General features: G+C 47.1%; 4 protein-coding genes across 4 annotated transcripts; all 4 read right to left on the reverse strand.

Annotated features, from left to right (window-relative positions):
• Positions 1 to 169: 169 nt before the first annotated feature.
• Positions 170 to 2,494, reverse strand: N7484_008315 (trypsin-like serine peptidase; the record flags this gene model as incomplete). Its single annotated transcript, XM_057118702.1, has 3 exons — positions 170 to 1,683; positions 1,760 to 2,293; positions 2,353 to 2,494. The coding sequence occupies 3 exons, from the start codon at positions 2,492 to 2,494 to the stop codon at positions 170 to 172; spliced, it is 2,190 nt and encodes a 729-aa protein (XP_056968257.1).
• Positions 2,495 to 4,291: 1,797 nt separating this feature from the next.
• On the reverse strand, positions 4,292 to 6,244 carry N7484_008316 (caspase family protein; the record flags this gene model as incomplete). The annotated part of the gene is made up of 1 exon (XM_057118703.1): positions 4,292 to 6,244. The coding sequence occupies one exon, from the start codon at positions 6,242 to 6,244 to the stop codon at positions 4,292 to 4,294; it is 1,953 nt and encodes a 650-aa protein (XP_056968258.1).
• Positions 6,245 to 6,726: 482 nt separating this feature from the next.
• On the reverse strand, positions 6,727 to 10,446 carry N7484_008317 (CHAT domain-containing protein; the record flags this gene model as incomplete). Its single annotated transcript, XM_057118704.1, has 1 exon — positions 6,727 to 10,446. One exon carries the CDS (start codon positions 10,444 to 10,446, stop codon positions 6,727 to 6,729), a length of 3,720 nt encoding a protein of 1,239 aa, XP_056968259.1.
• A 2,956-nt stretch (positions 10,447 to 13,402) lies between these two features.
• N7484_008318 (uncharacterized protein) lies at positions 13,403 to 13,966 on the reverse strand (the record flags this gene model as incomplete). Its single annotated transcript, XM_057118705.1, has 1 exon — positions 13,403 to 13,966. One exon carries the CDS (start codon positions 13,964 to 13,966, stop codon positions 13,403 to 13,405), a length of 564 nt encoding a protein of 187 aa, XP_056968260.1.
• Between the last annotated feature and the right edge of the window lie 381 nt (positions 13,967 to 14,347).

Here is a 14,347-nt window from a genome sequence, read left to right on the forward strand (position 1 = left end):
AAAAATGTAGAGAAACACGAATAAGACTGACATGAGGGAAAGTTGATCCAAGAAGTGGACGAGATTCATAAAGTCTCACAGCTTAACCAAAGACTTCAAGCACGGACCTGCAATCAAGTCATGTTAGCAAGCGTTTGTCAAATTTCTACAAGATCATCACCCCCTTACATCAGGATTGGAGCCTCTTGTAGAAATCAGGATTGCGGGTTGTGATAAGAGCATCCAGATTTGTCGCCTTGAATTCGTTTACAACGGGAGTGGAAATGGACCTTGCAGAATTCTGCATGGCAGGGGCAAGATGTTCAATGGCACTCACCTCCAAAGCAGAACCGGGGTTGTAAGCGGCATTAATATCAGCAAAGGATCGTTGCTTTCTGACGAGCGCTGGTGACGGCGAGAGACCATCGTTCCTCGAAGACGATCCCGCGATCTTCTTGCCCAAGGCATCTGCCGCGATTGGCAAAAGAGTACTGATCACTTTCGGTGCGGCCTTGGAGACGGCACTGCCAAGGACCTGGACCATAGACTTGATGCCGTCGAAAAACCCCTCAGGGCCAAACAGTGACTCTGTCTGGGAACTAGAGGCGCGGTCAAAGTCATTCTTGTCAAGTTTCATGACAGCACGAAGGGCAGCCTCTGCCATAACAGCCCGCTTGGTGAGCAAGGTGGCAGCAATCAGGTCATCTTTGTCCTCGGGCTGGGTTTGGGACACACTTTCCTCTCCAGATGGTGCCAATGCGTTGTTGAGAAGCTGCAAACCGATCTTGGCACCCTTGAGAGCAAATGGCGCCGCCTTCGTCACGGCCTTGCCAATGAAGGATCCAAGCCCGTCGAAGAATCCTTCCTCGCCGTCGACAGGTCTGGTTGCTTCCAGCAGACCCTCCACAAATGGCACTTGAATCGCCTCAACAGCGGACGCAGACTCTGCATCATTTCTAATACCCCGGCGAGCGCTAAGCTTCACATTGTCTCTCTTCCTCATGTAGTCCTGGGTGACAGCAATTCTCAGTGCGGAATCCTTCAGCAAAGGAGTCATCTTGGGGGCAAGGTTGGTGACATGCGGAGCCAGCTCGGAGTAAGTGACTTGCATGTCCCGAAGGAGTTTCTCTGTCAGCTCCGGGTCTTGGATTCTGAGGACAGACTGCAGTGTTGCCTCGGCGAGCACAGCACGCTCCGTTGCTCCCTGGGTTGCTTGTGGGATGCTCACGGTGGTAGACTCAGCGCCAGTGGCACTGGCAACAGCCGACAGGGCAGCACCAGCAACAGCAGAGAGGGGCCCACCGAGAGGCCCAAGCAGAGGGGAGGCAATTGGAAGAGCGACTTTTCCTACCCGAGCCACAACACCAACGACAGACTTGAGAGCATCCAAGAAGCCCTCCTCTCCTTCAAGCATGAGATCTGGGGACGGGATGCCATGATAGGGGAGATCAGTGGGGATTTCACGACCTGGGAGAGTGGGAGCTACGGTGGTAGTAGACAGAGCGTTGGGCTTGACAAAGTTGACACCAGCAATAGATGTGACCGTTGGGTAAGATGTAGTCAAGGCCGAGATGTAGGCATTGTAGTCATTCCCGAACTGACCTCCGATGGGACTGGCAGAATTCTTGTCAGCTCCACCATAGCAGTGGGCTCCAATAGACACCTGAGGGGTCTTCTTGCGGAGAACGGGAGATCCAGACTGGCCTATATTTGGCAGAAGAGTGTCGTCAGTCAGCGATTCTTGCCAGAGAGGTTGCAGCATCCGAAGTCATGAATTTACCACCAAAGGTAGACAGGCGGTATTGCAGCATCTTGAGAGCGTTATCTTCCAGGTTGTACTTGATGTCCTGGAATAACTCATACATCTGAGCGCCGATCTCATCAATTCCATCGCTATCCTCGAGGTGCATATCACCCGGATATCCAACGACACCGATCATCTCGGCTCCCTTCATCGGAGTGGGCGCAAATGAAAAAGTGCGAAGGTTGCCTGTGAATGGTGCATCCAGCTGCACAAAGGCAACGTCGCGATGACGATTATCTCGGCTGTCGATCCACTCGCCAGTGGTCACGATCTTCTTCGCAAATCGAGTCTGCACAGACGAATCTTTCAAAGAATCGCGACCATTGTACCCAATGTGGCACTGCATGATGATAACTCGGCCAAATCCTTGTCCATCGTTTCCGGCGTGGTCGTAAACACAGTGTCCAGCAGTCACGAGGATGTCCGGGCGGATTAGCCAGCCTGTACCCATGGATGCCATCTCAGCTCCGGGAGGCATCCCCTCGTAGGACATTTCCAGCTTGACGATGGCTAAGGGGAGAAATTTAGTTTTCACATACTTGATATTTATGGCGCGGTATGGTACTCACAGCGATATTTGCCGCCATCCTTGTAATCAGTCTGATCAACCTTGGCCCGGTGGTCAGGCTGGAAGACGGCTTCGGGATTTCCTCCCCCTGAAGTAAAATAATACTCTCGGTCGGAGGAGCCTTCCCTGTTTCTAAGGTCCATGTAGCGGCAAGGCCAGTATATTGAGAAGGAACTGCCATTGTGATGACTCTTGAGCTCAGTGAAGTTATAAGTAAGAATGTTGAAGAAAAAGCAGAGTGCTTGGCGTTGCTTGAGTATTGATGATATGAGAACCAGACGTGAAGAAGTAGGGCTTTATATACCTATTTGATTCTGCACGCCTGTCTTCGTCAAATGCCACCTCGATTCCTTCGATCGGCTAGATTGGCCAGCAGTTCGTCCTTTCTCGGCCAATTCTGCCTTCAAGAAAGTATTCATACGCCCAGTCTCATTCTCAGCTCGTCACATTCAGCCATATTGCACCGGTTCGGTGACGCCGTGTGGATCTTTCCCCGCTAACCTGTTTGAAAGGGCGATGTGAACTTAGTCCACTTCAATTAACGAGCTCATCAGGAGAGAATGGGACCAAAAAGCCGGACTGTAAAATTCATTAAGCTTGAAATTGTCTCGTGGTTTGCAGAAAACAACCAATGGCGAGGACACGGTGCCATATCCACACAGGTAAGAATGCCCGGGTGATCAATTCGCCAGACGGGTACACCTGGCTCGTCGGATTCTGTGCAAAGAAGCGACTAGTAGCAGACAAACTTGCGAAATGCATGTACTTTGGCCTTAGTCCAGGGCACATATGTCAGGTACAGGGACCGATGGCGCCGTGCGAACAACTAACAGCTCGACGTAAGCCCACAAGTGCTCTGCATTCGAACCCATGGAGTATGAGTGGCAGTGGCGCCAATAGCTCAGTTCTAGGCCCTGTCATCCGCGGGGCTAATTCTTCATGAAGGGCAAGCGACCGAGGATCAAGTGGGGCACGAAACCGATTGTGGGGTGTGAAGAACAGAACCGGACATGGACGAGATTTGGGGATTTTGCCGGTTAGTTTTGCCGATGATTGCTCTTTGGGCCTAGTAGGGTCCATTGACGAACTCTGCAGAATGGATTAGTGAGAGGATACCCATGAGCGTTTGAGCTTAGAGAGGAATTGTACAGTAGCAATTTGTATCGTGGTATCTAAATTGCGTTCGGGTAACATACTAGTAGATAATGCAAGGTACGGCTCCTTAGCAAATCGCCACTTTCCACGGTTTCTTTTCGTTTTTATCCCAGAAGCCCCATAGTCGACAGGGCCAAGAGCACCCTCAGGCAGCCTCTATCACCACACCTGTGGTTAAATTGTCAACTTTGGCAAGAAAGCACCCGACGGATCGGGCCGTTTCAAGCCACGAACCAATCGGCAATCATTGCCATGTTCCACTCCGCTGGAGTCTGGTCTCTCACGACACAAGACATAGCCCTGTCGACCGGATATCTCTTTCAAGGTATTGAGTGTATCCGATTTGTTTGCCATTCGAGGAATCTTCTCAGTTGGATGAAGATTTGCGAAGAAGATTGTGACCACTGGCGAGTGGATAGACAGAGATTGTCTTGCGCGAAGAAAGCGATGGCTCGTCGGAGGATTCGTGTATAGAGATTATTACCTAATGTTTGCAGCACGCTGCCTTTCTTAGCTGTGTCACTTTTCAGCTGCTTGCCATGCACCATCAAGAGTAGTGTTCGAATTCAGCTATACCTACACACATTTCCAAGTAGTTTGCTGGGAGATATACCCGATAGACGTTACGTTGGATCACCGACACCCATAAATCGGGGGGGGAATGAAAATTAGAAAATGGAAAACAAAACATAAATTAATAAAAATAGAATAGACAAAAGTACATGCTGTTTGGTAGCCTTGATTCTCTTCACTACATTGGGATAAGAATCACAAGATCCTCTAGTTCAATAGTTCAACCAGTTTTCCGTCAAAATCACCTCATCGCGTATCCAAACACAGGGGTCTTCTGTGAAAAGCGCGTCCCTTCCAAAGGCCACGGGGTGGCGTAGGTGCTCCAACTGTCCAGTATTCCATATGTGCGGTAATTCAATATTCTTCCAAGATAGGGATTCCTCCTCAGTTACAACAGTGCGAATAATATCTCGGTGGTCACTATGACTTCGGAGTGCATCCGGTATTACAATCTTGAATGAGAACGAGATTGTGCCCCGTGGCTCGATAGATGCTGAGGAATTCTCGGTTGGATAAAGCTGCTTGACATGAAAGCCAGGCCCCAGGACAAGAATGGTAAAGCGAAGTGGGCTTTGGGAGTGGTTGACTAGTTGGAATTTCACTTTGTTTGAGATGTCCCAGGACGAACTTGCCTTGCCTTCTCGTCTAATGCAGAGGTCAAAAGGTGCACGTAGTGGGGAGCATAGCGTTTGGAGGTTGAGAATCTGTGAGAATCGACTTAAATGACTCAATATAGCGGCGGCCTTTCTTGCAAGCTGGTCAAAGCCTTCGTTTACAAGGCTGGCTCCTCGTAATGGGCCATCATACCCCATCAAACATGATGGGCCAAAAATGGCAATGCCACCATCACCACTTTTCTTGATCCTAAAAATAGTGGTATCTAGCTCGTCGTCGTCGTTGTCCATATCACAGACTTCAATATTTCCAATGATTCTCTCTTGCATAGCCCCGTGTAGGGTCCGTCGGAATTCATACCCTAGAGTTCGATGGACGTATACACGGAGATTATGACCTCCTAGACTCCAACGTGATGGAATAAGCTCACACATACACTGCTCTAAGACCCTTGCTTGAGGTGTTGTAATAGAAGCAGTGCATTGAAAGTCATCAACGTCATCAATTGACAATACCATGTATGGCATCCGGTAGGTACTGAACTCGGACCCTATGTTGACGCCATGAAATTTTCCAATGGGAAGAGTAACACAACGATGCTTTATCCATGCAACAACTGGCGTGGCTGAGAGGGGTTCTGTGTTGCTAAAGAATAAAAGCCCGTCTCGACCGTATACCCGAGGGGTCTGTTGATGGAGCTCTTTGGAGATCTGGTCCCGAAGACCACGATAAGTGATAGGCACCTTGCTTGGTGGACTGTTTTCCAGGCAAGCCAAAAGTTCATAAGTGAATGCACCATGCTGTTTATCACCAGCCATCGTCTCCATCGCCTTTTGATGGCTTTCACATGCTGCCATAAGGGTAAATGCCTCTGGGTTGATGCCCCACAACAATGGTAGCTCGCCATCACGATAACTTGTTTCACTAAATGTCTCTGTGATAACGTCTTCGTCGGCAGTGGTATTAGGAACATTTGTCCAGTCTTCTGTCGTTCGAACATTCATGCCATCTCGCCAACCGCCACCAGAATAGCAGCTATCAAGAATAACGACGGTACGGATATGCTTTTCATTAAACTTCTTCAACCACTCATTCAACTGCCATCCCCTTATCGCAGGTTTCCCATTGCAAAAGTCCACGGTAATTAAGGATGGGTCAACAGAACGCCCCGGGGGAGACTTGCTAGTCGGTTGCAGGCGTGATCCATGTCCGGAGAAATGAAAAAAGAAACCATCACCAGGCCTAGCCAGCTCATAGATACTATCAAATTCCCGCTTTATGTTATGGAATGTTGGCCACATACTTGGAGGTTCTAGTGGGACGGCATCATGTGTCATTACAGATGGGGACGACGCTGTGAGAACACGAGAGTCATCTAAGCGGAACTCCCGCTGAAGGTATTCTTCGATTGCGTGGACATCATTGACACAGCCACGAAGCCTCGAAAAGGACAGACGGCCATTCTTCTCGTTTTTCCTTGAGCCGTCATTCAAGTACATATCGATACCGACAAGCAAGGCATATTGTTTTGGGAAATCCGTTAATGTCATGGTCGCAAGCTTTCGTCGTAAGGAATGTACGTCTCTTGCCGCGAATCTAAGCGAGGAGAACTTTCGGTTTTCTAGCTTCAACATAGATAAGGAATAATGAGGGGTGTACGCGCTGACAGCCATTTGTAATAAATGGGGCGGCCCCCACCTATAGCTCATTCTCAAAAATGCAGCACACGTCTAGTCAGAGCGTTCATAATGGCACAGGAGTGAATCAATGATTTACTGCCTTCACCCTCGATATTTACCATCCAACAAGCTCAATATTCAATCTTCTAAGCCTATGGAATGGGCGGCTACGTTACCAATCGGATGCTTGAATCTGGTATAAGTGCTCACACAAACTCACGTGGATATTAGTTAATCAATTTCAATTTGTCATTCTCCACTAACCTAGCTAAGACTTCTTCTTTCCTCATAACATAACTTCATATATCAGATCTGGCACTTTCTGTGCGCTCCAATCGTACGTCCATGGACAGTTAACTGCCGTAATGGACATAAGGGACCCAGTGCGGCCGCTTTCGGGGTGGCTCAACATAATCCATCTCAACATCTCGTTGTATCAAATCCCGTGGTCTTCCAGACGAAAGCCCTCCCTCGCTTTCGATCCATTGGTCTCGAAGCATTCGAGTGGCATGATGAAGTCCGTGGCTCACTGATTCATCACTCAGCCCATTGTCACGTAGAAACTCGTAAGTTATACGAGCCATATCCACTGATAGTTCATCGTCAACACTCCAAAGCGTGCCTACTACATGACGAAACCCAGCTAGCTGATAAGCACTAGCCAGATGAATGCTTTCATCGACAGACCTCTCATCCGAGATCTGGCTAGTTCCACATGCCGAGAGGTAAGCTAGGAAAGGCGATTTTGCGGTGAGATTGGTCTCTAAGAGGCTTTCTACTGTAAGTGGCTCTTCCTCCCAGTCCTCAAGAAGCAACTGGCTGTGTAAAGGCTCCACTGGATTCGTCTGACCATGGCCAGCAAAGTGGAAGATCCAACAAGTCTCTAAAGCCGATAGGATATCGGCTTTACACGGGCGAGGTTGAATGCACGGTATCCTCATCGACTCACAAATATCTCGCACAGTATTCGTTTCGACGGCTGCAAATTTTAAAGATCCTTGTTTTGGAGTGTGCTGCATGGTGACGATGGTGGCAGCTGGGAGATCTCTTAGCTCCGAATGCTTTTGCAGTTTTTGTTGACGACGATGAACAATTGCTCTAATAGACGAGCTATATGATGATATAACTCGATCTAGCGTTGTTTTGCCGCTGCGCTGAAAGTGATACCCCGCTGCATGAAGTGGAAAACGACTAAGTATACCGGTTGGAACCCACCATATACGGAACCATCGACCGTTCTGTGAGGGCTCGGTGAGGCCTAGTGCACTAAGGATAGGGTGAACAACAGTATCCCAAAGCCATTCAAGTACTTCAAGTGACTGCAGCTTTTCCGCCCATACATCTAGATCTGCTCTAGAAAGAAGTGGTAGCTCGAGGAGTCGAATGCTAAAGTTCTGAATGATCAAAGCATCACAACGATGAGAGCTGACGTTGATAATTACTATTGGTCCAGTTGATGCGGCCTCCAACATGTCGGCTTCCGTTGAGGACAGGAGAAACCGCTCAAAACCTGGCTCTAAGCGAATTTTTTCCAAAATAGTAGCTGCCTGGAGCGAATGTTCACGATTTTGATCATCTTCCAACTGCACATTTGTGTCAGAGTACTTAGCGATATCAGAGGAAACCCCGGAGGACGATGGGTCGGGGTTGTCCCGTAAAGCATTGAGAGTGTGAGCCAGCTCTGGGTGTTTCTTTTCCAATTCGTGTGTCTCCAATCGCTCAAAAATAGAGGCTGCGATGACGCCACGGCCAGTCTCAAGAAACTCAATCGCAGCAACTAACCCTTTTTGGCTGGACAAAGCAATGGCAGCCGCGTCACAGGACAGCCCAACAACGGCTGACAAAAGGTGCCGTTTATCAGAATTCTGGAGGGAGCGAAATGCTAAAAGGGGAATCATCTCGATTGTCGTCTTGCTGATAGAATAGGCCTGGTTGAGGTCTTGAAGGATTTCTGGTGACGATAAAAGATGGCGACCAGCATCTACGCGACAGCTAATGACGGCTGTGCGCTGATAAAGAGCAAAGAGAAAGCTTTGTTGGGACTTCTCGAGGTCTGAAGCTACTCCAGTCTGCTCATATCTATGTTTGAGAAATGACCCAAGATTTTTCAGCCATATAGGTCGATCTGGATGCTCCTGCGGAGTATTATCCACGGCTTCCTCGGCCATGCGAATAGCGTCTTCGAGATCCGACATCGCTCCAGTCAGTGAATACCTTTCATCAAGACACAATCCAAGAATATTCAAGCGATGAGGGCGATCTGGATGGTCGAGCGTGGTGCCATCTATAGCTTTTCGAGACGTAAAAATAGCTGCTTCAAGATGCACTTTTGTTTTTGTGGCCCAATAGCGACCCCATTGGTGTATTGCGAGGCTTTTCAACCGTAAGGCATGTTCTGAATGGTCTGGTGGAGTAGCGTCCACAGCTTGCTGGGTGATGCTACTAGCGTCTTCAATATCCAATATTGCTCCAGTTCGAATATATCTATCCGCTAAATATTCCCCAAGACGAATCAACCGTACGGCCCTTTGCGGATGATCTAGTGGGGTGCTATCGATGACTCTTTGGGCTAGACAAATAGCTTCTTCGAGATTCGATAGTTGTCCAGTCCTCTTATACCTATTGTTTAGGCAAATCGAAAGATTGATCAGTGGTTTGTCGTGATCTGGAGAATCTTGGGGGATGGCCTTCACAGCTCTCTGGGCTATATGAATAGCCTCATCAAGATGTGACATATTTCCAGTCCCCTCATATCTATCCAATAGAAGCCCCGCAAGGTTATTTAGGATCCTAGCCTTGTATGGATGGTTTGGTGGGAGCGAACTAGTATCCATAGCTTCCTGGGCTATACGGATAGCACTTTCAAGATCCGACACCTTTCCAGTCTGCTCAAATCTAACACCAAGGTATAGTGCAAGATTAATCAAGTACCCAGCTCGCTCTGGATGGTCTAGCGGTGTTTCATTCAAAGCCTGCTCGGCTATATGAATAGCATTCGTGAGATTTGCTATCGTCCCAGTCCTCTTGTATCTGTCCTCTAGACATGTCCCAAGAATATTCAACCGTGCAGCCCTTCCTGGATCACCTTCAGCAGTGGCATCCACAGCCTGCTGTGCTATGCGAATAGAGTCTTCGAGGTCCGAAATTGCTCCGGTGCGCGCGTGTCTGTTACTTAGACATAATCCAAGAATGTCTAAAAATCCTACTTGGTCAATATAACCTAGCGGAGTAGCATCGATAGCCTGCTGAACTAAACTGATAGCTTCTTCAATATCCAATGTTGCTCCAGTGCGAAGATATCTTTCCCTTAGATACATTGCAAGGTTACCTAACCACCCAGGCCTGTCTAGGTCGTTCAGTGGTGTTGAATCCGTAGCTTGTCGAGCCATATTGATGGCATTATTGAGATCTGACATTTCGTCAGTCTGTGCGTATTTATGATGCAGGTGTAGTCCAAGATTATTCAAGCATCTAGCCATATCGGGATGGTCCAGTGGAGCGGTATCCACAGCTTCCTGGGCTATACGAATAGCATCTTCAAGATCCGGCATTGATCCAGTTCGCAAATGTCTCTGGCGCAGATATAATCCAAGATTGGTTAAGTATGTAGCTCGGTTTGGATGACCTGATGGTGTTTGATCCAGAACTTGTTGAGCTATATGGATAGCATTCGTGAGATCCGGCATTGCACCGGTCCTTTTATATCTGCTCTCTAGGCCTGATGCAAGATTGTTCAATCGTGGAGGCATTTCTGGATGATCTAGTGGAGTAGCATCCACCACCTGCTGTCCTATACAAATAGCGAGATCAAGATCCGAAATTGCTTCGGTCCACTCGAATCTATCACTAAGATAGGCTCCAAGATTATTTAAACATCCAGCTCTGTCAGGATGGTCTACCGGAGTGGCATCGACAGCTTTTTGTGCCATTTGAATGGCTTCTTCGAGATCTGACATTGCCCCAGTCGATAAGTATCTGTTGTATAGAGACAGTCCGAGATTGTGCAGCTGTCCAGGGAGCTCTGGTGATTCTATCTGCAGAGCCTTTTGAGCAGGGCTCTGGAGATCTGCCATAGCGAGGTTATTTCTTTCGTAGCAGATGAAGAAATTTCGGGAATCATGTATCCTCGAGTCTGAAATATCACTGCAAAGCGGTCAGTCTTTTTTGATAAGGTATTCGAACCTCTGACTTCGACTTCGCCTGTACTCCAATAGATGATTCTCCAAGTCCCTAGTCTCAGGCGTCGCAGCTTCTTTCTGAAAAGACCAAAGAACGCTAGCTTGCTATTGATATATTAGGCAACAGTTCACTGAGCACTGCCTAGCCAGAACTTTGAGTAACAGAGCGGCAATGTGGGAAGCAGATCTTCACCAAGTGATGTGTTTCAAGTTTCAGAGTCTTTTGGCTGGTTCGCACCTGCCCAGTCACTTCAGTGCGTGAAAAATGATTATTTGGATCACCACGCGTATTGTTGGTCCATTAGCCAGCTTTGCCTCGCGTCCAGCCATCCAATCAGCCAATCTGGAATATGCGGGCGCCATGGCCTTAGTTCCGTCTCTTGGTTGCCTCGTAGTTTTTCCGTCCATTAGGCGGTATACACGTGGCGGTACACGGGTATACGTAAACTGCAAAATATCTCGCTTTATTTTCAGACTGATTTAGGGTCCTTCTTCTCTAACGTGGAGAAAAGAGAGCGCACCTACACTATTTAGTCGAAAGGATTTCACCAAATTAGTCTTCGGGCCTACCCATCAATTATACACATTCACTAAATAGTCCACCGCACAACCATATCTTACTGAAATTCGATATAATTACGCGTACTTATTAATACCCATCTAACGCACAGTTCTGTCCCTTGATATTCTAAAAAGAAGAATCAAAAAAAAAGAAAATTCACCCTAAGCTTTCTAATTACTAGTAATTGTCTCATCACCCTTTGTACTAGCACATTAATAGTACCTATAGTATTACTCACCATAATTCTGCTACATACCTCTTCAGGTACTATTAAATACTATTATATTTACCTTTTTAAATAAGCTTTATATAAAATCTAAGTCTAAGAGGCTCTTGTCTTAACAATATGTAAATAATGTTGAAGGGGTTTAAAAGCCCAGTGAATGCCTCGGCGGGTCCTCCATATTTACACATCAACTTTCAAACCGCTCTATCGTCACCAAAGCTAGATGGATCTTCGAACTACCTTCTCAAAAAAATTCTCTATAGTTATGGGTTAAAGTGAGACTTTTTTGAAGCGAGCCCTCTTAATACTGAGTAATATATGTCTTCCCGAAAGTTGGTTGTTGGGTTGACCCTACCGGACCCGCACTTGGGGAAATACTTAAGGTCCCCATTGTATTAGGATTGCATACCTCTTCTTGCTTTCAGCTGGGATTAGAGCGGAGGAATGTGAATAGAACAATGCTGCTGCGACGAAAAGTCAGCATAGAAGTAGAAGGGCAAGTCGGCGCTTCAGGCACGCACATGGTCTTCGGGTAGTGTCCAGGGCTACGAGGAGTTTCCAAATATGCCACAAAAGTAGCAAAAAGAGAAGAAAAACATACAACAGTCCCATCTAAGGTTGTGGTTACCTAGCGCCCACGATTCGGCCGTGGGCGGCTCGCCGCTCTATTCAGGCCCCTTCAGGGCAATCCGGGCGGATCTTCACCCTCCTGAATAATCTTCATCCGACTAGCGCGGCTCTCTCATCAACATGTACATTGTAACATTTTGTGTAATACGTAAATACCGCCCTTCTCTCCCCCTCTTTTTGTTGCATTCCCCCTCTTCCCATCCCTCTCCAAGCTTGTTTGCTTACTATTCTTTCGGTTACTCGAATTTGAAGGGAAATGAACCACATCCCTCAAACCAGATCGAAATTTGAATGACGTACTAGGACTTTCAAGGTTCAAGGCTCATCCCCCTGAAGCATGGCAGCTGCTCTTTGTTCCACATGTTCTTCTATACCCACGGATTCAAATGTTGGAGTTTGAGGAATGATAACTGTATCACTGGGCTCCATAAATTGATTTAGAAATTTGGTGAAAGCAAACTGTTCTCCTGGGGAGGGAAAACCACCTTAAAGCATCCAACGGCCCGATAGTATTACCTTCTGGAGCTTCACTCAGTGCTCTGCCTCCTGCTGCTGCCTCAGCCACGATCTGCAGAACCTTGGTAGACACTAAAATATAACGATGCCCCTTCTGTTTGAGAAAAACAAAAGTCAAAAAGCAACATTTAGGGAAGAAAAGTCAAATGAAAAGAAAAAAAAACCTTTCGCTTATGTTCTAATCTATGCTTGGCTTCCTTTGATGTTCGGTCCGAGTCTTTGTGTGGTACATGTCAAAGGTGATGTCAAATGATGGTTATCTTTGTCTGGCTTTTATAAACCCATTTCGTCCAGGCTAATCAGATTGTTAGTGTTTTCCTTCTTGATGTCCTCTGGTGTAAACCACGGAATTTAGAAATTAAACACTCACTCAAATATTCTTGATAAAATCATGATACGCCGACCCCCGGCCAATTTCCCTGTCATTTGTTTCATTCAACCCTTCTTTCTTTAACACGCAGTACTAAAACAAAGAACATTACACAGCTATGCGATTACGGCACTTGCCTGTACAAGAAGGGTGTTCAGTATTCCTTTCAATTTCCCTGTATAGACCAGTAACCATCCCCATACTCCCCCTGCCCTTGCTTATATATCGGGATATGTAAAACCTCAACCTCATGTGTGCTAGCATTTCAAGGATGCCTCAAAATTATTATAACAATCTGGATATCCTACTATAGTGCGGTATATAGCGGACAAACATCTGGATTGGTCGACAATTTTAGTACTAATCGATATTTCTACCTACCTAACATCGCAAGCTCATTCAATGTTTATGGGCTATTGAAATCCCCACAGCATGCGAAATCAAACAAGAACAACACGAAAACCTTGGTCTGGTTTGATAGTTAGCAGAACACCGCTAAGGAAACATTTGAACCCAATAATCCATCAAAACACTCTGGGTTTGTATGTCAGAAGTCCTGGCAGTCCCAAACCCTCCTAGCTAACTTTTCGAACATCTTTCGGTCAAGGGATATATCCTTTCCCAAGCGGCCTGTGGGATTTCGACGAAAAAGGAGATCAAAAGGGATCTTGAAAGGGACTCCTGTGATGGTAACCTTGTCCCCAGACTGACTCTCGCAAATAACAACTGTTCTTCTGCATTGGGCTTGAACACTTACTGGATCCCATGTCCACATCTCAATCGTAATCTTGGGTCTTCTTCGATCGACCTTGAGCATCATGGCAATGTTGATTCCTCCCCGGTTTGGATCGGTCCACATCTGCGCATCTCTGCGCAACTCGGCCATGCTCTCTGATAGCCCGACTTCAAGGATCATTGTTGGTTTCGATGGGGACCCAGCGGGGACTGGGTTTAATACCCATTGGCCATCCGGCTCCCTGCTTGCGCCTCCAACATCGATTCCGGTTGAGCCATCCTGCTCTAGCTGATCTCCCAGGTTCATGCTCGACAGGAGTGAGTTGATTGCTTTATCAAAAAAGCCTCGCACGACTTCGTGTGCTGGTTTCGGCATGGTGATTTTCGCCTTGTGACCTAGGCGGTGCTGCGCTCTTAGTGAGGATGGGGATATTTGTCCTGTCTGCGGTGTAAAGGTTTGCTCGTGCGTATAGCGATGGATTGTCGAGGTCAATGTTCGGCGGTCACAGGTTTAGACTGTAGGGCGGTGCAAATCGTCGGTCGTCTCCTCTTGTTAGCAGCGTGGCTATTGGACGTCAGTATGTATGTGAAGAGAAATGAGAAAAGGCAGAAGTGGGTAGAAAGAAATATTTGAGCCTTTTATAGTCGGAGAAAAGTCAACATAAAACGGTATTCCAAGAGTCAATGCTCAAATATTGCAGTAACATTTGAATACCCAGCATTGAAAGTCTTAGCAACAAGTCTCGCGTCCGCATAT

This window comes from Penicillium longicatenatum (assembly GCF_028827895.1).
Source record: "Penicillium longicatenatum strain IBT 33135 chromosome Unknown contig_6_segment0_segment0, whole genome shotgun sequence".
NCBI lineage: Eukaryota > Fungi > Ascomycota > Eurotiomycetes > Eurotiales > Aspergillaceae > Penicillium > Penicillium longicatenatum.